At 50.4% G+C, this 23,054-nt stretch overlaps 1 protein-coding gene and 1 long non-coding RNA gene across 5 annotated transcripts in view; one reads left to right on the top strand and one right to left on the bottom strand.

Annotated features, from left to right (window-relative positions):
* Window positions 1-307: 307 nt before the first annotated feature.
* On the bottom strand, window positions 308-3,848 carry LOC105078833 (uncharacterized). Of its 3 annotated transcripts, none has more exons than XR_012506705.1 (3): window positions 3,721-3,848; window positions 1,818-3,566; window positions 308-1,195 (listed from the first exon to the last, which is right to left on the bottom strand). It is a non-coding gene; the product is annotated as an uncharacterized LOC105078833 (long non-coding RNA). The 3 variants fall into 3 exon arrangements; XR_836203.3 differs by lacking the exon at window positions 3,721-3,848 and having other exon boundaries at window positions 1,818-1,876; window positions 2,421-3,712; XR_012506704.1 differs by lacking the exon at window positions 3,721-3,848 and having other exon boundaries at window positions 1,818-3,712.
* Window positions 3,849-3,899: 51 nt separating this feature from the next.
* Window positions 3,900-23,054, top strand: part of IPPK (inositol-pentakisphosphate 2-kinase) — a 51,340-nt gene continuing 32,185 nt past the window's right edge. The window contains exons 1-6 of one of the 2 annotated variants that reach the window (XM_074362991.1): window positions 3,900-4,288; window positions 12,245-12,292; window positions 14,296-14,391; window positions 17,957-18,023; window positions 19,763-19,884; window positions 21,481-21,570. In XM_074362991.1, the coding sequence (XP_074219092.1) occupies window positions 4,034-4,288; window positions 12,245-12,292; window positions 14,296-14,391; window positions 17,957-18,023; window positions 19,763-19,884; window positions 21,481-21,570 (678 nt within the window). In that variant the 5' untranslated portion in view covers window positions 3,900-4,033. The remainder of the gene's footprint in view (window positions 4,289-12,244; window positions 12,293-14,295; window positions 14,392-17,956; window positions 18,024-19,762; window positions 19,885-21,480; window positions 21,571-23,054) is intronic. The other variant, XM_074362992.1, reaches the window with a different exon arrangement.

Here is a 23,054-nt window from a genome sequence, read left to right as displayed (position 1 = left end):
TGTTTGTACAAACATCCTGTACATATCTTTGAGCACTGGAGGGAGGGTTTTGTAGGGTAATTTATAGGCATGGAAATGGGTCATCAGGGATTAGCTACAGCTACAATCTTTTTAATGATACGGCCAAATTTGGCTCCAACAATGCAGATCCTCTCCCCCAAGAGTGCACATGTCCTGTCTGTCCCTTCTCCACCACCCATGTTAAACATTATGCAAAATTGCTTTTATTTTGCCAGTTTGATATATATTTTAAGATATATACTTATTTTAATTATTTAATTATGAAAGAAGCTGAACAATGAATGCCTTCCTTTTTGTGTATTTTTTATTTTGGATCTTAGATTTACAGAAATGTTGCAAGGTAGTGCCAAGTTCCCATATGCCCTTCCCCAGCTTCCCTCCATGTTAACATACCTAACAATGGTACATTTCCCAGAATGAAGAGATCAACATTGGTCCATTACTATTAACTAAACCCCAAATTTTATTTGGATTTTACCAATTTTCCCATGAATGCCCTTTTCTGTTCCAGCATCCCACATTATATTTAGGTGTCTCACCTCCTTAGGCGCCTCTGGTCTGTCCATGTCTCCTATGACCTGGGCAGGCACCTGCAGAAAATCCTGGTCAGTTATTCTGCAAAATTTCCCTCAACTTGGGTTTGTCTGATGTTCTTCTAGTGATTAGACAGGGATTATGGGGTGCGGGGGTGAACACCCCAGAGGTGAAGTGCCTTTCTCATCATGTTATGTCATATCAAGTGATACATGATATTACACGCTTCCTTCAAAAATAAAATCTGGTAAGGAATTCCAGATTTACATACAAATAGCAAGAATAGAAAAAGTCCTCACATCACTGGGCTCCCAGTACCAGTGTTTTGCCACTCTGTTTCTGGATGGCTCTTCAACGTGGTTGGAAGATGAGTTTTCCATTTCATCTTCCTTCCTTTTCTCTTCTCTTCTTTTCTTCCTTCCTCCCTCTTTCCTCTTCTTTTTCAAGTAAGAAGACAACACTGGCTAGCCACGGTGAGAATCTAGCTGAGGCCTAAGTGGAGGAGCATAAAGAATCCGGGCAAAGTGTCTTCGTGCGGGAATGCCAGCTAACGAGGGCCTTTTGGTGTTTGCTTCACTTCCAGTTTTCACCTGAAGAGGGGACTGGTCCACCCCAGGGTACTCGAGCATTAGTTAGGACTCTTTAGGATGAAAATAAAAGGAACCCAACTCAAATTATTTAGGCGAAAGAGAGAATTCAATGGCTTAGAAAGCTGGAATCAACTGAGTTGGGCTTGATCCTCTGGCTCACTGTGCCCCCTTCCTTGCCACCTCCCAGCCATTTCCCCTCTGTTGCTGCCACCTGTGGTGCCCGGATGGCTGCTGGCAGCACGTGCTGGCCTCCCAGCTTCTCGCTCGCCCAGCTGCCGGTTCTCCCCACAGCCATTTCAGGGCAAGCCAAAGAAGGGAGCCTCACTGGGTAAACCTGGACGAGCTCCCTGCACCGCAGGCACCGACCACTGGGAACGTAATTCTTGACTGCCAGGCTGAAGGCACAAACCCAGCCTCGAGTCTGAAAATTGAGTTAAGTCAGACCAGTGGGCTGAATAAAGGAAAAGTTACTACCCCTAGTAAAAACTGAGTTTGTGTTAAAAAAAAGGAAGGGTGTGTGGATCTAGGGCATGAGAAACCCCATTCCTCTACTGTCCCCTTGCTCGTGTCTTTCTTTTCCAGCCTTTCCTTTTGCCAGTCCCTGCAGATGAGCCCACTCTCCTTCACGTCCCTCACTGTCACCCCACCATAATTCTTTCCAAGTCCCTTTACCTGCAGCCAGTGGGGTATCACACTAGAGATGAGGTCGGTGTGGTCCACCTTAGGAGCATCTGTGGAGAATTTTAAAACAATCACGAAATCAAAATTTAATCTTTTAAATAATCATACACTAGTAATTCTAATCCATGTCAGTGATAAAATGCTCCTTAAAAAAAGAAACCAAGATACAGAAAATTTTCAGCACCACAGAGGCTTCCTGAAGGAAATGTTTTAATACTTAATAATCTGATCCCAATTCCCCATTCACAGATGCTGAGAAACTCAATCTCAGACATGTTTAGGGTCTCCTGGCCTTGTGGGGGGTGTAGGAAGGCCTTCTCGCCCTTTGTGGGTGCTCCCCTCCGCTTGGGGATTACTTACCTCTAGGAGTGGGCTGGCTCTGTCCCCATTTCTCAACCATCCCTGGGGAGGGGCCTGAGCTACCTCCTACCTGGGCCAATCCTTTGGGGCCCAAGGTGGGAGAGATGCTCAAAGCTACTAACTCATTTTCCTGACTCACCAGCTTCATTTCACTACTATTCTCAAGGCCTTGCCAAGTGGTCTGAGCTGTTCTCAAAGTTGGGTCTGCAGGTGTTTCCTTGTTGAAGCACATACCTGAGGCTGGGTTTTCTTCATATACCTCCAACCAAAGCAATATATTCAGTGCAGAAGCAGACGTGAGACTCCAGCTATCTTCTGTGGAGTCAGACTTTAAAGAGATTTGCAAAAATGTAAAACGGCTGCCACTCTTCTCTATATTTTGGGGGAAATATAGCTACTTTTTAAAAGAGGTAGTTTATTATTTTTAAGTGAAAGTGATTTTTAAAAATTTATATTATGGTAAACACAGACAGATTAAACCCATATTAGCAAAAGCTTTTTGAGGCCCTCAATCATTTCTAAAGAGTATAAAATGGTCTTGGAACCACTAATCTAATTTAATCTTCATAGCAGCTCCATGAAGTGGTATCATCAGACTCATTTCAACAGTGAACAAACTGAGGCCTGGAGAAGGCAAGAAAGCTGTCCTCTGCTTCACTGCTGTTAAATGGCAAGGGCAGAATTCAAACCTCATGCTCAGTAGTCAATGAAACCTATTCTTCCTGTAGGCAGATAGTGTGGTGGTGGTGGTGGTGGTGCTACCCAGAGAGAAATAGAGGCATGGCTTTTATGACAAAAGAGAAGCCATTTTTGGCTTAGGCTATTTTGTGATCTAAATCCGGTCACGAGGTTTGCCCTTGAACAGGTCTCAGTAGTAATGATCTTCAGGGAACAAAAGAATAAACTGTTATCAGGCAAGAGAAATAACGTAGTGAAGATAATGTATCAGTAGTAAAGACTCAATTTTGTTTCAATGGTAAAGTTTAGACTGAAGCACTCAACCATTAGATCAGGTGGAACCTAAGGTATGATGTTGACCTTTCCTGACTCCCATGACTGCAATCAACTAAAGTTGGACTCTGTGACCATCCAAGCCCTTTCATCAATATGCATGTACCCTTAGCTTAAAAACGTTCCCAACTTTGCTATTTGAGGAGAAGCTGCTTTGGGAAAGCTCCCTGGTGTTGTCCTTACTTGCTGCAAGTAATCCTTCCTTCTCCCGCTCTTTGGCTTAGTTGTGTCCTTTGGTAGACACTCATCAAACGCAATTTTTCAGGTAATAACTCTGGCAAAAACGCCACTCGCCTCTCTGAGCCGCATTTCCTCATTTGTGAGGCGTGGACGACAATGTTTCTACCTCCTGGGACTACTGGGGTGATTCTACATCAGGTAAGGAGCAGATGATGATATTAGTAACCTCGTGAGTGAGACATGTATTCCATTCTACAGAAAAGGCCCAGGCGCGCGACTGAGCAGTCTTCAGCCCTAGGGACGAGCCCCCTCCTTCCCCCCCGCCTCCCACCTCCCCATCCACCTGGATCGGCCCCTTCCCAGCTCCCGGCCCGCCTGGAGGCGCCCCTCGCCAGCCCCGCAGGGGCCCCTGGCTCCCAGCGCGCCAGAACCACTCCACCCGCAGCGCGCCTGGGTTGACATTCTCGGCCCGGCCAGTACCGGCAACGAGGATCCAAGCTCCTCCCGCTTGCGTCACTTCCAGCGCCCAGGCCTGAAACCTCCCTTCCGGTTCTCAAGTTAGCGCTCCGGAAGTGAGTCACTATGCCAGCACTTAATCCGCCACAGTGGTCAATAGAGGAGAAGCGGGCCGCACCCGGAAGTTGCCCGGCTCGGCCATGGCCGCCTCCGGGGGCGTGGCTTCCGGCGGCCCGCGCCTGCGAGTCCGGCGGCTGGGTCCAGCGGCGGCAGCGGCTGACAGGCGCTCCTGCCGGGGCGGCGGCGGCTGGTGCCCAGGCGAGCCAGCGACCCCCAGCTCGCGGCCCCGCGAGGCTCCAGGGCCGCACTGGGGGATGGACGAGGGGAAGATGGACGAGAATGAATGGGGGTACCACGGTGAAGGCAACAAGAGCCTAGTGGTGGCCCACGCGCAGGTGAGCGGTAGACTGTCGGCGCTGTTCGGGGCCCTCTCGCTGCTCCTGGTGGGTTCTGCGTCCCCCAGCACCCTCTACCCGCGGATCGATTCCCCAGCAGCCCTCCCCCCCAAGTCGATGGAGCGTCCCCCCAGTGTCACCGCCCCCTCCTCGTTAGTTCCGCGTCCCCCCAGCATCACCTCCCCGTCTGGCCGCTTCCGCATCTCCCCGTCACCCGTTTCGCCCAGGTCGGTTCCGTGTCCCTAGCTCTCTCCTTCCTCTAGGTTGGTGCCTTGTCTCCCCAGCACTCCCCTCCCCCCAGATCGATTCCCCGTTTCCTTCAGTGTCACCTCCCTCCCCCTTCCCTGATCTGTTCCGTGTCCCCTCAACACCTTGCACCCCTACCTCACGCGGTGCCGCCTCCGACTGCCCACCTGCGGTGAGGCTGCCTGGGGTAGTCATAGGCAGGATAGAGGGTACGAGTGAGCTCTGGAGGAAGAAGTGGAGGAAGAAGCGAAGTGCTTGGGGGTGCTGCTACCTTCCAGCACCGAGGGAGACGTAGAGAATTGCTGTTCTCCTGCTGCTATTGTTAATATTCGTGGAGCATTGCCAACAGGTTCTTCTCTAGAGTCTTTTAGAATTTAAAGAATTTCCCTTCCTTAATTCAGTGAGGATGAGAGTTTCAGAGGGTGCAGGAAGGACTCTCAATGAGTTGAATCCAGGGAGAGGAGCCTTTGGATTTGTTGAAGGCCCAGATCTCTCTGACGTCTTGTTTTCTGATACAGCTAGGCAGGAATGTGGTGGGCTGGGGGAGGAGCGATAGGTGTCATTGAGGGCTTAAGAGCTTGGGAGTTGCAGTCACACGGAGCTGGGCGCTATTCCAGTTCCACCACTGCCTGGCCCAGGCTCAGTTTCTGCATTTGCAAAGTGAAACTACTAACAGAATCTCCTTTGTGAAATAGCTGGAAGGATGAGGTGAGTAGGAGCTGGACAAGTTATGCAAGTGCCATCATCCCCCTTGGACTCAGCGATTTAGGAGCTCTGACCTAGACCAACAGCTCCTATGGGATGACGCGGCGCTGGGTGATGCCCTGCTCTGTTGCTCCTGAGCTGGGGGCACTGGGGCAGCTGTAGGGTAAGCTGCAGTCACCCAGGTGGCCCCTGCGTTCTGCTTTTGCATTTTGTTACCCATTAGCCCTGTTGGGAAACTGAAGAACTGAGACTACAGGCTTTGCTCAAGAACCTTAGACGAATTAATAATGACAAGGCTTACTTAACCTGAAGCCATTCATCTCTGTGCAGTCTGCTGGGCCCCATTGTGTTTCAAGGTCCGGCAAAGCACCGGATATTCCAGCATGAGTCCTTTTTGTTCTTGGGTTATTGTGGTGACTCCCTGCATCCTTCCACAATTCATCTTCCAATTCCTCAAGAAGATTGCATGGTATATCTTCATTTTATGTAAAGCTAATTAAGGCTTCTTTTAGTGGGAGCTAATGTACTGAATTTCAAAAGTATGAAGGTTGAAGGAGCAAGTTCCAGACTCAGAGTAAAAGGACACCAGGTCTTGGACACTCAGGTGCCTTCTCCAGCATCCCTGATAAACATATGTCAACTCTTCAGGGCAACTGGCCCAACCCTGGTTGCACAGCCCCAGTTGTTAGGGTTCTTTCTTTTTCATTTTCTTTTTCCCTTTTAAACTGAGTCATTAGACTACCTTGTGCCATTTCTCTTCATTCTGTGTTTTAAATCTAAATTGACTTTACTATGCTCATTCCTACTTGGTGGTTGTTAGCTCATCATTTGAATTCGAAGGCTATCATTCCAAGTATTCTTTTAAGAAAGTGTTCCCACTAAGGGAAGGCGCCGAGTGAAGGGAGGACTGTGCCCCTTGGGTGTGGAGAAGCCTTTATACTTTGCGCGGGGCCTTGAGGACCAGGAAGGAGGAGAGAGCCCTGGAAGGCAGCTTTCAGGACCCTGCTGGGCCCAAGGGGAGGGTGGGTGCATGTGTGAGAACAAGCGTTCCTGCCCCCGTGGGTTGACTGTCCAGACCTATCTCATTCATTCTAAGATTGATGGTGGCCCTTGCCAGGTTTCTTTCAGATCAAGAGACGATCCCTTTCTTGGAGACGGCATCTTTTTTTTTTATTTGTTATTAAAAAAAATTTTTTTCAGGGGAGGTAATTAGGCTTATTGGTTTATTTATTTTTAATGGAGACACTGGGGATTGAACCCAGGACCTCATGCGTGTTAAGCACACGCTCTACGACTGAGCTACACCCTCCTCCGCCATCATCTACTTTCGGAATCAAAAGATCCTTAAAAAGTGGTGAGTCTGTCCCCTGTCCTTTTCATTTTCAGTGCCTTCAGCCCGCCAGTCTCAAGGGCAGGCATCTGCACGGAAAGAATATGGGATGAGACACAGACAGACAGACAGACAGACAACCTTCCGGGCTGGTGGGTTGGGAGACTTCCAGGAGCACAGGACTTGTAGAAAATGGGGACTGGATACGGAGGAGCTAAGTGCATGCTGACGGAGGGCCGTGGTGTGGAGGTGTGCTCAGGGCTGGGCAGTAACAGATGACAGTGGGAGACCCTGACATTAGGCCAGTTCTTGACAGGTTGCTGTCAGCTTTCCAGTGGCCTGGTGCACAGCATCCTTGGGTCCAGCCGTGCAGTTTAACCCTTTCCCAGACACTGGCCTGTGGCCCTGGCACCGACCCTCTGAGATGCCCCAAGGCTGTGGTCAGCCCGGCACTGTACTCTAGTGGGTGCCTGGTGTCCCTGGCATTGACCTTGTTGGGCGGGGGGTCTTGGGCAAGGGCATTTCCCTTGAGGGCATGTACTTTCCTTTCATTACTGCAGCCTGGGGACACTGTCACTTGGTCTAGTGGTCGTGCCACACTTCTGTTCATGCTGAGTTGTCACGATGCCCAGGGCTGCCCTCAACTGCACTGTTGCCGAGTTGAATTTCTCTCTGCGTGGTGTTGCTTTTACGTCTGCACTGGCCCTTCTTCATCTCAGTCTTCTTGTTTTTGGCTCTGCTTCCTGTCCTGTGAAGGTCACTGTAAGTCTGGTTTGTCACTTGATCTCTTAAGTGCCTCCAGTGGGGGAGTCACTGAGGGCAGGCCTGGCATAGAGTCCTCCCCAGACACTGAGCTGCCCTCCAGCTGCCCTCGCCCCTGAGGTAAGGGGCAAGTGGGCGCCCACTCTCTTTATCACACTAAACTGTCGTGACCTTTGCCTTCTTATTCACAAAGGTAACGTGAAAGACCCGCCAACTGAGATCTTTTATCAAAAGTCCTTTCCTGATATTGCAGTAAGCTTCAGATCGGGCTTCAGGTCCTTTCTGCAATTGTTCTCATGCCTTGCGGTGTTTGTCTGGGTCCTGAAGATGTGAGGTTCAAGCAGTCAGGGGCTGTCTGTTTCTCTTCTTGTCTTGTCTGTTTCAGGACTTCTGGTTTGTAGATCATGCTTGTTGGAAGCAATCAGAGTTGTTCTGTTTCTCTTTTTGTTTTTTGTTTTGTTTTTAAATATAGCATATCCCCAAGTCCCGGGATAGTCTCTTGTTTTTCCTCCTGTATCTAGTTAACATAGTCCTAGTGTTTTGTGCCCTCTAGCATTTTTTTTAAACAAGTAACTTATTCTGTATTTGAGATTTTTAATGATATTTGTACAGATTGATACAGCTGATGTGACTTCTTTCTTGGTGACGTCTCATCGGGGACCTCTGCCTGTAGCCATGTCTTTATTCTTGGGATCGCCTGCAGGTGACTGGTTAGGATTATTTCCAAAGTATGTTCCCTTTGCTGGTTTCCAGTCCTGGCCTTGGTGAACGCTGAGCTCTGCCTTTCCGGCATGTGGCCGTCTGCCAGTCTAAGCCTGGTATCCTGAGGTGGCATGGTCACTTCCTCGCCCTGATGGCACCTTCCATCTCCGCAGTCAGGACAGCAGCTGCCCCTTTTACCAGGAAGGGAAAAGTAAGGAAGGTTTCTGTGTCTGTTACAGAAGGACGAGACGGCAGCACCAGGTCACCCGCCTCTTGGTGTGTGTTTGGACACCTGCCCTGTGGCCATGATGTGGCCTTGGAGGGCCTGGGGTCCTTGAAAGCTCTCCTCAGACTTGCATGCTGCTCTGTGACACCCTCACTGTGTGTTCCATGCACTTGTAGTTTGTCTTTACAGATCATTCTGCTTCTCTTCTGGCTGTTGGATCTTTCCATCCCTTCGGGACCATCTGAGCACCTCTTCTGCTGCAGCCTCTGCGTGCCCTGCGCTGAAATGTCACCTGGGCTTATCCCTCCACTGTCCCGTCTCCCGTCTCGCGACCTGCATCTGTGTCTGCTTCAGTCCTGTGGCGGCCGTAGGTCTGGACGGGCACATGTAACCTGCAAAGGAAAGTGTCCTGCCCAGTCCGGGCAGCTGCTGTCCCCGCCTGTGGTCCCCACCTCCCGGTGGGCCTCCCTTCGGAGCCCTGGGCTTCTGTCTTTGAGATGTCTCACTTCACCCGGCATCTGTTCTGTCTGAGGCTGCCGGCCCAGCACCGTGTCCCACCCCTTGTCCGTCTTACCCTGCTGTGGGCCCTGGGGTGTGTTTCCGGTCATGTCAGCAGAGGCAAGTGACTTGGCCCAGTATTCTGTCACAGGTGTTGTGGTGGAACCCGGCTGGGGCCGGCTGGGGCACCTCACCGAGAAGCAGGGCTGAGCCGTTTTGGGACGTCTAGGGTGGTACCCAGGGGTCGATTCCTTCTGTTGTTGTGTTTGTCTGTCTCCCTTTCCCTTGAAAGTCGCCAGAGCTCTGCTTCCCTGGAGTCTCCTTGTGGCCGCATGCTGGGTCGTCTCCCAGTCCGAGTGGAAGACCAGCCCTGGGCTTGGCCTCCAGTGAGGCTGCAGTGACTGATCATTTTTCACCTCGTCTTTGCCAAGAGGCCCTGGATTCTTAATTCCACCCACAGGTTTCCTCCCTTGGGCTTCACATGGGCAGATGACCCTCTTACTATATTGTTTTTGTGGCCTTTTATTTTTATTTCATACCAATTATTGCTTCCTCCCTCTGCCCCAGAAAATATAGAATATTAGAAGGAAGAGAATAAAAAACACCCAACAGTTCTCTACTAAGAAATTAATGTTTGTTAACACTTGGTGTATTTCTTTCTAGTGTATGCTTTTATTGGGGACTTAAGAATTCTGTCTGTTTTTGTTTTCTGCCTTTTCCTTAACCCTACAGCATAAATGTGTAGACAGTTGCTCACACGCGTGTTCAAGACTTCCGTGCACTTGGGCAGACAGAGTTCCTGTGCTCTCAGACGTTCACATGGCTGTTTCAGAGCTGCTGTGAGCCAGCCTTTGCTGATGTCTTGGTGTTTTGACGACTTGGGCGAGTCCTCGGAGTGGATCAAAGGAGCATCTCCTAGGCTCCTTGGGCACACGCGCGACATGCCAGTCCACCCCCACCCCCACCCCCACCCCGGCCTGGGACCCTCCCGAGCCCTGAATGCTTCCTGCTCCTTTTATAAGTGACAAGTTGTACCCTTAGCTTTCTACGTTTTGAGGTTGTGTCATGTGTGTATGTGTTTATATGTGTCATTCCTCCGTCCACTGCCTTTTTCAGCGTGTTAAAATCTTTACTTTTCATTTAGTGTTCTGAGGTGTGAGAGGTATCCTTAAGGGCAGAAAAAGTGTGGCCCCAGCCTGAGATCCCCTGCCTTGCTTTGGTGAGGAGCTGCCTCCACCCCGGACTGTGCAGAAACCCTAAATAATCCCCTCTTCTTGGTCTCCCCTCTTTTCTCTTTACTTTCTTAGCATTTTATCCTAGACTCTAAGAAGAAGGTACGTTTTAAACATCTGGTTTCAGATATTCAGTTTCAAAGGAAAGAAGTTGCTTCCTTCACAGCTGGTTAAGACCTTGTGAGCTGGCAGGGCCCTGGTGCTTACCAGATTAGGTGCTGGTTTCGGCTCCTTCGTGGGAACCTCCCCGTGGGCGGCTGCCTTCGTCCCGCTCCACGCCGTGGGTGGCCCTTGGACTCACTGTGTCTCCGTGCCAATCAGGGCTGGTGAGGTTGACTTCCCACCCGTTCTGTACTGTCCACTTGAAGGGATGTTGCCTGGTCCCATGGCTGGCCAGCCATGCATGGCATGACCAGCCTGGCCTGGTCAGACCCTCACGAGGGACAGTTAACACTCGCCATCCAGAACAGGTGCACCCACCGAGTTACTCATGTTTGTGACTGGCCTTCGGGGCTGACACTGAAGCTCCTGTGGGGCAGGTGGGCAGTTTCTGGTGTCAGTTTTGAGTGATAAGTGGGGCAGTAGAGAATGTGGTTTTCCCTGAAGCAGACACAACATGACACTCAGAATTTCTCAGTGAGTCTTGAGAAACAGTGGAGCCCAGGTGAGGAGGGAGTGTACTTTTAGTGGGGCTGAGTTTCTGGGAAGTTACCTTGAAAGGGTTTCTGCATATCACCTTCTCTTTCTCCTTGAATTTTGATGGAATCCTCTGCCAGGTGATGTCTGTGGTAAAATATTGATGTCTGCCCTGATTTGGGAGGGACTGGGGCACATGCATGCCCTCGACGTTGGCTTTCTCAAGGCCGGGCTTGGATGTCTGGGGTTTTGAGACGAATGTGTGGCATCTGAGTGGGGCAGGAGGTTCCCGGGGGGCTGTTGGCTAAGGAAACGGATCTTGTCTCTGTGGGCTTTCCTTGCTCTCAGGCATGTTTTGGTTTCTAAAGCTACACCTTCTGAGTGTCTTCAATCGCCAGCCCCTCTCGCCCCACCCAGTGCTCCAGACAGTGGCTGACCTCCTCCACCGCCACCCTCCTCCTCCTGCTCACTGCTTCTCTCTGGGCACAGCCCTGCTTCCGACCTCAGCTCTTCCTCCTGGAACTCCCTGTCTCCGTGGGAATGGTTTCTGATGTTGTCCAAATGGAATTAACTTCCCAGGTTACCAAGCTTCCACAACACATCCAGGTCACATGAGAATGGCCATCAAACAGCCTGTACTTGTTTAAAAAGTTATTTTTTTTCTTACATTCTTGTAATGTATGTTATATGAACATGGTAAAAAATTGGAAAACCCAAATAAGCAGAACTTTTAAAAAATAGGTTCCCCAGTTGTTGATACCTGGACATGTGGTTACCTGTTCGGGAGCCTTTTCCGACATTTCCTACAAACTCAGTATGCACATACTTTACTTAAAATTTTTTATTTTACAAACTTTAAAAAATGAGGACAAACCTATAGAAAAGTGGTCAGATTATAAGGCTATATACGGCTTGATTATCACAAAGTACGTGGACCCATAGTCCCACGACCAGCCCCTTCTAGAACCTTTCTCAGGGACCATCCACCTGCCTGAGAACTTAGTCTTACCCGTTTTTGGATTTTACATAAATAGCACTATATCTGTACATAGTTCTTTAATACACACATACACATGCATGTGTATATATTTATATAAAAGTGGGTTCATTCTATAAGTCCTGTTCTGTAATGTTTTCACTTATCAGTAGATGATGACTGTCTATAAATATGGATCTCCCTTATTTTCTTGTAAATGATGGCACAGTATTCCACGGTCTAGAATGTGTCCCTCTGTGTTTAACCATCCTACTATTGTTGGACGTTTAGGTTGTTTCCATTTCATTTGGAATGATAAACAGGACTTTTATATACAGTAGCTAAAGTCTTCTGGGCATCTGCAGTTATTTCCTTAAGAGAGATTCCTGGGAGTGGGCTGACTGGGTCAGAGGGCACAGGTTTTTCCTTTGCTCTGTGGCCCCCGGTGTGTCCTCATGTGGCCCGGTACCAGCCCCCACCTCCTCCCCGAGTCCAGACGGAATTAATTTCCCAGGTAGTGGGGGTTCCCGGCCCAGTGGGCTGCCTCCAGTCTCTGCACTGCTGAGGACCGGTCCTTCTCCGCAGCCGCTTGTCCCCAGGCTTTGGGTGGGCACTAATCAGATTTTGTTTTATTTTCCAATAGCGTTGTGTGGTGCTTCGTTTTCTGAAGTTTCCTCCAAATAGGAAGAAGGTAAGATAAGTGGATTTGCCACCCAGCCATTAAAATAATTATTTAAGAAAACTTTGATTTTTTTTTTTCTGATGCAGAAGCATTAATGCTAATTTTGGAAATTTGAATATGACACAAGCATTCAGTTCCCGCAGAATCCAGCGCTTTGATCTGCTGGGGTCACTAAGGGTCATCTTGGTGAATCCCTGGGTACTGAGCCAGGAGCCTCCGGTCCAGCTCAGAGAGCCCCGCTTGTGGCTGGGAAACCCCAGGGCCAGGTCTTGGCTTTGCCATGGTGATTTCCTAACACTCTGCTGCCTCAGTTTCCCCATTTGTGGGATTGTATCTGTGAAAATGAAATCTGTAATGCTGTGGGAAACAGTGTTGCAAGTTGCAACAGGCAGTTCAGATGGAGCACTGGGTTTCTGCTTGTTGAGTCATCCAAGCACAGTACTGCGGACACCTTCGGAAAGCCATGCCCGCTGACCACTGACTTGCAGTGTCTCTGTCCCTCAAGGTGGGATGTCATTGTGGTGTTTATCCAAATCTCAGTGGTCGCAGGGGTCAACATGGAGTAGCCCTGCTGGAGCCTTTCCTCTTTCACGGTCCTGGAGGGAGGGAAGGAGGTACAGAGGCGGGGTGTGAGCATCGGCTCTTAGCTTAAAAGGGGAGAAAAGGCAGGAGCTGCAGGGCACTCCCCACTTAGTGGGGCAAGACCAGTGTTTGTCCTGGTGGGTGGGAAACTGGGCTCAGGATCCGGTGTAGGAGGGATGAGTCACCACCCCATCAGAAAAGGAGGTGTGGTGGATGGCTGCTGGGTGCCGGTGGCAGCTGATTATGCAAATGAAGGGCACCCTTGGAGGATAGCTTCCTAGGAAGTGAAGAGGGCACTGTGGGAGAAAGCAAGGGGCAGCCGTCGCAGTGGGGCTGCAGTGAGATCCGGGGACAGTGTGGTCAGCACAGAGAAAGATGGCACAGGATGGGAGGATGCAGCTGCCGAAGAGAATTGTGCAGCGTGGTTCTGTTTCTGCAGAATCCAAGTGGAAACTAGACACATCTCGGAGATTCCCTCCAGCCCCCCTCCCCTCCCCCTCCTTCCCCACTCAGAGTCTGCAGAACCAGGGCCAGCGTTTTCTGGATGCCTCTGTTTTCAGTTTTCCCTGTTTAGATTTATTGAGGCAATGTCTTCCAAGGCAACAATTTGCCTTTCTTTATTATGTAAATGGCACAATGTGCCGCCAGCTGCATTGTTTGTGGGGAATGTGTGTGTTAATTTTGCTGACAAGAAGAGCTTTTTGTTGGAAGCTCTGTGGTCACAGCTCTCCGGAGCCACTGTGTGCACTCTGGGGTTTTTGTCCGGCTTCATGCTAACTCAGTAGTCCCTCAGATGCAGGCCATGGTCTGCATGTGTTACGGACCTTCCCAGAGCCTGAGCCATGTGTCAGGCACCTGTCAGCCTGCCCTCGAAGAAGAAAGCCCTCTCGCTCCTGAGAGAGACCTGCAATCAACCCTTTGGGTCAGAGTGAGAAACACAGGACTGATTTTCTGTCTTCCCCAAATCTCACGGTTTATTGACTCTTTAAGAACCTCTGCGGAGAAAATATTTTATTTCTACCTTTAGAGGCTGAAGAGTAAAATCTAAATATCTAGTGATTTTTGGCTAGGAGAGATTTTCAAAGTCATTCCTCAGAAGGTGTGCACAGGCTGCTGGTGGAATCCATGTGTGTTCCTGGTGGGGAGGAAGGCTGGGGGCACAGATACGGTTCTCAAACTGACAACTTCAGAATCACGTGGGACCTGGGGAGAATGCAGATGTGGGCCTGGGGGACCCTGGGGACAGGAGCTCCAGTGATTCTGGCAGCCTCCATGGTGAGGCTCCCCTTCCTCCAGGTCCAGGGCCAGTGGCTTCTTTTCATGGCCGCATGCACAGCGGCTCTGTATGTGCCGGGGGCTCATGGTGATGTCAGAGTCCACTTTCTGGGGGGTCCTGGTCATTAAGGTTTTCTTGTCCTTCTCTTTTACAGACCTCGGAAGAAATATTTCAGCACCTACAGAACATAGTGGACTTTGGCAAAAATGTCATGAAAGAATTTTTGGGGGAGAACTATGTTCATTGTGGGGTAAGTGATTTTTTTTTTTAACAGTCTAAATTCACACACATGTTCTATACCAACAACCGATCAAAGTACCGACTTATCAATTATAGTCTGGAAGTTTGTGCTTAAAGATAACCCTTCGCGTTACAGAGTTTCTAAGTAGTTTTCTCATTTGTTGCTCTGTGAGGTAACACAGCAGACAGTGCTATTCCCGTTTTCTAGCTGAGAAACGTGAGGTTCAGAGATTCTTTGTCAGACCCTCACTTGCCAGGACCCCTGGTCTCCACCGATCTGCCCTCATGGAGGCATTTGGCTTGGTGAGAGCTCTTCAGTGAGGTCTAGGCAGCATCACTGAGCCCTTTGCCTCTGGTGGGCATCTTTGAGCAAGGTAGGGAGGAAAGGGGGCCCGCATGCTGGGAGATGTGACCCAGGCTTGTGGGAGGGCCCAGCTGAAGCCCATGTCAGGTGATGGCCTCTGCTTGCGGGTGGTCTGCACTGCTGGCTTTTTCTGGTCTCGGTAACCGAGAGGAGAGCCTGTTACAGGTGAGGTCTGCTGTTCGGACACTTGTGGAGAGGGCAGCATAAGAAGCCGCAGTGGAGTGGCCCTGCGATCCTAGCTGAACCCTCGAGGTGGCCTCGGGCCGTGCCTGGGACAGCCATTCTTGCATCTCAGCTTTGATCACCGCTGCTTCTCTGCTTCTGCTGGCCTTGCTGCTTGTCTTAGATCAGGGCCCTGAACAGACTAGCAGGTTTGTCATTTTGAACAGAGAGAGCACTACCTCTATTTTGGAAATTCTGTCCCTGTGTCTGTTCTGAGAAAACCAGTGCTAAGGAGGGTGAGTGACAGTTCCTTTGAAGCTCAAGGATCACCTGGCAAAGTAGAATTTAAATGGCTCTGACAGCAAAGCATCCTCTAGGAGGGTCCTTTGACCCTACCGTGGGTGGTGCTGCGTTGGGACCCTTGGGCTGCAGTCTTCATGAAGGCTGGGGCCAGGGATCCTCTTCCAGGGTGGCCCAGAGCCATGCAGCTCATGGTGTGGTGCCGGCCGTAGCCCGGGGGCCTCCGCCCTCCCAGCGTGGACTCCCTGCAGGTCGCCGAGCCTCCCTGTGACTTGGCCCTGGCTCCCCCAGCACAGGATCTGAGAGGTGTCCGGGACACGGCCTGTCCGGAAATTGTTTCTGTCGTTTCCACGGCCTCCTGGTGGCTTCACAGGTCAGCCCTAGGCAATGCGGGACTGCCCAGGGGCAAGGGTCACCGGGACCATCCTGTGAGCTGGCACGCACCACCCCTAATGAGGTCCCCAGCTGTCCCGGTGAGCTGTGAAAGCCTGAAACAGCCTGGCTGTGAGAGTCCGAGTCTCTGAGCTGTCTGTGTGCTGGGTGCCACCTGCTTTCTGGCTTGGATGGTGTCTGACTAAGCGCAGGTGTGCCAACTCCCGGCTTCCTTCCTGGGGAGAGAACGTGTTTGTCTGGCCAAGTGGGAGTGTTTCTCTGCCTCAGAGCACTTGGGGGCTCTAGATTTTTCTTCCAGGAAGGACCAGCGTTGAAGAAGAAGGGGGCAGAGCTTAGGATTCCAGCCAGCGCCAGCCTAGCAGGTGGGAACCGCATCTGGTTGTCCCCTCCCAGGGCCCAGGGTGCGTTCTGGCTCCGGGCTTGGTCCTGTTTGTCTACAGTGGATGGGGCTCTGGGCATATGAATTGAGCCCACAGGGGTCACATTCCAGGAATATCCGTCCCGTTGACCTGCGTCCTCTGCATGGAGGCCCTGCCGGGGTGAAACACAACCTGCTTTTCCTGCAGGTGATTGTCGTGTCAAGAGAGGACCGCCACTCAGGCCTGGCGCGGTCCAAATGTGGGGTACGGAGCGCATCTCTGGCCCGCACAAGACCGTGCGGCAAAATCAGCATGTGTAAATGGGGCTGTTTTCTCTGACTGATGTCGTGAGCTAGGTGAAGTGGAGCCCTGGCGAGTGCTTCCCTGCTCTGTGTCCTGGGACAAGACCTGTCTAGCCCAGCGGTCAGAGAGCAAAGCTCAGACAGCGACAGACACACCCCTCTGCCTCTGCCCCCTCCGGCCCTGCCGGGTTGGTCTGGGGACTAGTCTGGGCCAGCCTTCTGGTGAGCTGGAGGTGAGGAATGGAGAAGAGGCTGCACCCCTTGTGCCTGCAGGTGTTTGTGTCTTAATTACGAGGGGCAGTTGAGAGCCTGATGGATTTTAGAAGGTTTGTCTCCCTTCCTGAGGTTGGATGCATTGGGCAGCCGGGACTTCGCATTTGAACTTCTTCCTCAGGAGAAGAGGGGATGCTCTTCTCCTGAGGGAGCTTCTAGAAGACGGGGGCCCCCTCCAGGCTGGTAGTCCTTTGTCCTCCTCTGCCGCTGTTCCTTCATCCCCTCCAGGGCAGATGCCTGTGAGCAGGGAAGCTGGTAGGGCCACGCCTTCCAAGTTACACGCTTGTGAGAGCAATTCTGTGGTCTTAATTATAATTCATCCTAAGTTAGTACTTGGTGCAGGTGCTGGCCGAGTGCCCTGCTGACGATCACTGTCTTTCCAGAGAGCTGTCTGTCTGTCAGGCAGGATGGCATGGTTCACACTGGTTCACGGATCTAATCAAGGGCTAGTAAAGGCGGGGTGTGGACCTGAGACATGTGTGTGGCTGCTGTGAGCCACAGCCTTGCCCTCGTGGTTGTGCAGGACCAAGGGCGTTTCCTTGAGTGAGGATCTTGATGCAATCAATTCTGTATCTTTCTCGCACAGCACCTGTAATTTGCCATCTGGACGCTTCATATTTTTGGCTTCTTTAAAGTGGAGTGAGAACTTAGATTTTTGTGGGATGATCTTCTTGACAGGGCAGCGAAGGGCCGTCTTGGGCATGTTCCTGTGACAGGGCAGTGATGGGCTGTCTAGGGTATGGCACGTGAGTGGACAGGGTCGCCACATCCTCATTCTAGGCAGGACTCTTGCATCCCCTTGGGATTTCTTGAGAAGTCAGAATTCTGCAGCCCTGGAAATACCTGGGGAAGGTGGTGAGCAACGTGGATTACATACAGACTCTTAGTCTGGGAGACTGCAACAGCAAGGTGGAGAGAAGTTGCTCCTTTGCTTTTTGCCCAAACGCACCAAATCTTGGCCATCCTGAGTCCCGTGGCTGGTGGGCACCCAGGACGCCTCACCCAGAGACTAATACTCAGTCAGACCCTTTTCCTGGAGCTGCTTCTCAGGCAGGACTGTCTGAGGAGACAGCTGTGAGGAGCTGCGTGCGGGCAGAGGACTGCCTCAGGCCCCTCCTCTGTGGTCCACGGGCACGTGAGACTGCGGGTGAGGTCACGGTGGGAACAGAGGAGGAGCTGCGTGAGGAGGGCTCTGTGGAGACCTTAGTGCACAGAAACGTCAGTGTCTCTGCTTAATCTGGGCATGTCCTTAAAATAACAAATCAGCCTTTATTCCTAAAGCCCCCACACTGATTATTTTTTTAAATGCAGTGAAATATACATGACAAGTTACCGCCATTTTTCAGTGTGCATTTCTGTGGCATTCAGTGCATTCACATTGTTGTGCAACCCACCCTGAGCATTTCTTCTTTGTTCTTACAGGAAGTCGTTCAGCTGCCTTTAGAGTTTGTGAAACAGCTCTGTTTGAAGATACAGTGTGAAAGACCAGGTAAGGGTTTCTAACTTGCAAATTTATAATATTCAACTTGAAAAGTGTTTGATACTATTGCTCATGGTAGGGAGATAGAGTTTGTAGGAATTCTTTTGCCAGGAACTTCATTACAAGGGGTAGACCTCCTAGGAATACAATTCTGGGCATCAGGTATGAAGGTCACCACAGGGAATACATGACCAAGAACTAATTAATAAAAATAAAAATGCATTTGGGAGCAGAGGGGAAACTGAAGGAGTTGGGGGAGACTTAGGGAAGGGAAGGCAGGCCATGGGGGGCTGGAGGAGTCCAAAGGAAAACCGGAGTAGACCAGAGCCACAGGGGTCCTAGAGGGGTGGCAGTTCTGAGGACCTTCTCCCAGAAGCTGGTACCACCCAGCCTGCTTATCCTCCTGAGACGAGGTGAGAGACTTGAATTTTTGTACCTCTCCTGGTACCTCTCGAGCTTCCCCCCATCACCACACATACTTTCCCCGCATCACCATGGATGCCTTCCCCATCCCCTCCCACACTTCCCCCACCCCCTCCTTGACCTTTCCCCGCCCCTCTTCACCCCATCACTACACGTGCCTTCCCCATGACCTCACACATTTTCTCCTCAACACCTCACGCACCTTCTCTACCCTCGCTTGCTCGTGGCAGTAGTGGCACTAACCATGTCACTATCAGAGGCAAAGTGTGAAATCTGTGCTGTTGAGGGAGGCAATGCCTCCTCCTGTCGCTCAGCCGGACAGTCGGGGTGTGCAGTGAGCCAATATACAACTTCTTCCATGTTTGATTAGGACAAACAATGAAAGGAAACAGGACACTGCGCCCTGGAGTCCCCGGTTTGGGGAGCAGGGAGGAGCAGGCCTGGATGTGTGGGGAGGGCCGATGAGGGGCAAGAGGCAGCAGCCTTGTTCACAGCCTGGACTGTGTCTTGGCTCTGTTGTCCTTAACCAGACAAGGACAGATGGAGACCTGCTGTGGTTTCACCATCTCGCTTCTCAGCCTCTCAGCATCATTAGTTCTGTAATCAGCAGTTACACCACCTAAGAGTAATAAGGCTGTCCCCTGTTGAAATAATGCCTCATAGCCAGCCTCGTTATGTGGAAGGAGGAAAGGTGACTTCTCTGGGGACCTAGAGGCCCTTTCTTATGTGACTGTCCACCACATAGCCTTCAGCAGGCAGTGCTGAGGAAATGTTGGTGTTTGAGTGTTCTGAAGGAAGCTTTACAAGGAAGGTGCTACTGCCTCCTTCTTCTCTGAGCTCCTGGGTTAAGGGGGTCAAAGAATTGGGAGGCACTTCCTAAGATCACCCTCACTTCTAACTGCATGTTTGGGGGGTCTCCGAGACCAACCTCAGGTCTGATGATTTGCTAGAAGGGCCGACAGAACTCATGCTTACGGCTCATCACCGCTAAGGGCCAGATTAAAACCAGCTGAAGGAAGACACGTCAGGGTTTTTGCTGGGACTTGGGCATACAGACACAGGTGACCACCTGTGTGGCCGCCCTCAGCCTCCAGACCCTCTGGAGGTCAAGCTGATACTACAGGGCTCAACCCCTCGCCGTGAATCCCAGTGTCCCACTCGCGTCACTCTGGGTCCCCAGGTAAACTCCTCAGGCAGGACATTCCAAGGCCTAGAGGGGACCTCCCAAGGCTGATCCTTCCCCGACAGGAGTCTGCCGAGTTACCGCAGCGTCACCTTGTCTGTCATCACTAAGCCTCAGCTATATCCCTTGCTCTGTTTTCTAGAATCTCGCTGTGACAAGGACCTGGACACTCTCAGTGGTTACGCTCTGTGCCTTCCCAATTTAGCCAGACTTCAGACCTACCGTTTTACAGAGCACCGGCCCATCCTGTGTGTAGAGATCAAGGTGAATTTTTGTCAAGGGGGAAATGGTGCGGGGAGAGGGAACAGATAGGTCCAGGCTGTGAAGCCCTGAGTCCTCTGTCTGGAGTCCACTTTCCCACAGAAATCCCTGGTGTTCCCCACCAGGGCCCCATGATCGAGGCAGCCCCCCCCAACTCCCAGAGACTAGGCTTACTTCCTGCTCCCTCTGTGCGTGCCGCTTGGACCTTGCCACTCTGGTTCCTCCCACTGGCCGGACCTGAGGGGCATGGCTTCCCAGACCCCAGATTTAGGCTCTTTCCCCGGTGTTATGACAGGAACCCAGCCAGGGACAAGCCCTACCGACAGCCACCAGAGGGAAGCATGGGTTCTGCCGTGTGGGTCCCCAGGCCGCCTCCTGACCTCCCTCCCTGCTGTGCCTGCTTGGCTGCTTGGTGACACTCCATGCCATGCTCCAGGAGCTCAGTTTGAGGGTCGCCCTTTAGACCAGGTGACACTCTGTTCCTTTGCTTCTCAGGAGCACGCTCCGGAGAGAGCTCCCAGAGGCATGCAAGTCTTTATGCCCCCTAAGTCCCTGGTTTGTCGTGGCCAGGAGTCCTGAGGCGGGGGCCACAAAGGGCATCATTGTCTAACAGAGGGCAGCGATTGCTGGAACAGCGCCAAGCCCCTGCGTCAGCTCTGAGTCTCTCTCAGGAAGCCTCCCCGACGACCCAGGCCATTGTTTGTTTCCTTCCTCCAAATCTCTGGAGGTGACCTCTGGGTCATGCTCTTGGCCCTGGGCACTCACACCCCTGGGCGTTAAGTGTGGACGGACGCTCTGCTTCTCTGACCAGAGGGCGAGTGTCGTAGGCATCACAAATGGTGGGCAGCGTGATCTTCAGTGCCCTCCATGCTAGGCACTGGTCTTTAGTACTGTATGTGCCCAGGAACCATGGCTTTTTTTTTTTTTTAAAGGATGAGACAGGTTTGTGGAGCAAATTAAAGCACACGTTTTTGGCTCGTATTGTTTGTTGTATGACGGGGAGGTAATTAGGTTTCTTCATTGATTTCTGCTTGGAGGCGGTACTGGGGATTGAACTCCTAGCCTCTTGGATGCTGGGCATGCGCTCTACCACTTGAGCTAGACCCTTCCCCAACAATGGCTTTTTCAAAGGCAACCAGAGTTCCAGGCGTTCTGGGTGCCCAGCAGCCGTCAGATATGGGCACCTTCCTGTTAACGCATTCTTGTCAGAGGGACCGAGGGTTCTGCTTCCTGGAGCTGGGAGCTTGGGGCAGGTCTGCTCTCCTCGAGTCTTTCCAGTCTTGTTCTGTAATGAAACCACAAAGCTACCCTGTGTTGTACTTTGTCAGGCCAGCAGCCGGGGCATCACTGTTTTTCCCCAGTGAGAGTTCTGGCTTTGGATTCTCTAGCGGCAAAGAGATGCTCATACGCTGCAATGAGGGAAGCATCCATTCCCGCTGGGGACTGAAGACAGAAGCGGCTTTTGGGAATGTTTTATATGTCGCTTGCTGATTCTCCTGGGGAGTTGTAGTTCATTATCCAGTATTTAGTTGTATGTCTACCTAAAGGTATGTGATCTCTCCCTAAGCTGTTTTTCTTCCTTACTTGTTTCTTTTGCAGCCAAAATGTGGGTTTATTCCTTTCTCCAGTGATGTTACGCATGAGATGAAGCATAAGGTGTGTCGTTACTGCATGCACCAGCACCTCAAGGTGAGACGTGTCGCCCAGCAGGGCTCCCTCCCTGCGCAGAGCCTCGTGGTGAATGGCTGGTCCCTAGGGGTGACCACCTTGAGTTTTTAAAGGAGTATCATAAAGTGTAGATATTATTTACTTTTTCTTTCATTTTTTTCTCAGTTGAGATATTTACATATCCTAAGATTTACCCTTTTAAAGTGCATAATTCAGTGGATTTTAGTCTATTCATAATGTTGTGCAACCATCACCACTATCTTCATTTTTCTTTCTTTCTTTTTTTAATGGATGTACTGGGGATTGAACTGAGGACCTCGTGCATGCTAAGCACATGCTCTACCACTGAGCTGTACCCACTCCCCTTTCACCACTAATTCCGGAACATTCCATCACCTCGAAAAAGAAGTCCTGTGCCCAATGACAGTCTCTCTCCAATCCCCCGTCCTGAGATCCCCTGGCTACTACCTATTTCTGTGGATTTGCCTATTCTGGGCATTTCATATAAATGGAATCACATAAATTCTGGCTTTTTATGACTGTACTCTTTTCCTTAGCATGCAGTTTTGAGGTTTATACATGTTATAGCATTTATCAACACTTCCATTTCTTTTATGGATGGAATATGAATGATATTCCATTCTGTGGGAACATTTTGTTTATCCACTCATCTGTTGAGGGACATGTGGGTGGTTCCCTTTTGGTGACTGAATAATATTGCTGTGAACATGAATGCCAATGTACATGCTTGAGTCCTGTTTTCAGTTCTCTTGGAGAGATTCCTAGGAGTGGAAGTGCTGGGTCTTAGGGAAGTTGGGTTTAACTTTCTGAGGAAATGGCAGTCTGTTTTCCACAGCTATAGCGCCATTTTATATTCCCACCAGCCAGTGTATGAGGGCTCTAATTTCTCCACACCCTCACCAGCAGCCTTACTATTTATTGTCCCTGTTTGTGATTACAGTCATCCTAATGGATGTGAAGTAGTATTACATGTGGTTTTCATTTGCATTTCTCTAACAGCTATTGCACTATGTTGAGCATCTTTTCATGTGCTTATTGGCCATTTGTATATCTTCCTTGGAGAAATGTCTATTCAAATCCTTTGCCCATTTTTGAAATGAGTTGGGTTGTTTTTTTTTTAAGTTGTAGAGTTTTAAGGGTTCTCTGTATATTTTGGATATTAATCTCTTCATCTGATACATGATTTGCAAAATTTTTTTTCCCATTCTGCTGATTGCTTTTTTAACTCTGTTGATAGTGCACAAAAGTTTTCAATTTTGGTTAAGTCTAATTTGTCTTTTTTTTCTTTTGTTGACTATGCCTTTGGTGTCATATCCAAGAAATCTTTGCCTAAGCCAAGGTCATGAAGCTTTTCTCCTATGTTTTCTTCTAAGAGTTTTATAGTTTTAGCTCTTATGTTTAGGTCTTTGATCCATTTTGAGTTAATTTTTGTATTTGATGTTAGGTAAGGGTCCACCTTCATTCTTTTGCATGTGATGTTCAAT

Source organism: Camelus bactrianus, chromosome 4 (assembly GCF_048773025.1).
Source record: "Camelus bactrianus isolate YW-2024 breed Bactrian camel chromosome 4, ASM4877302v1, whole genome shotgun sequence".
NCBI classification, from domain to species: domain Eukaryota; kingdom Metazoa; phylum Chordata; class Mammalia; order Artiodactyla; family Camelidae; genus Camelus; species Camelus bactrianus.
This window is presented reverse-complemented; position numbering and strand designations above follow the sequence as displayed.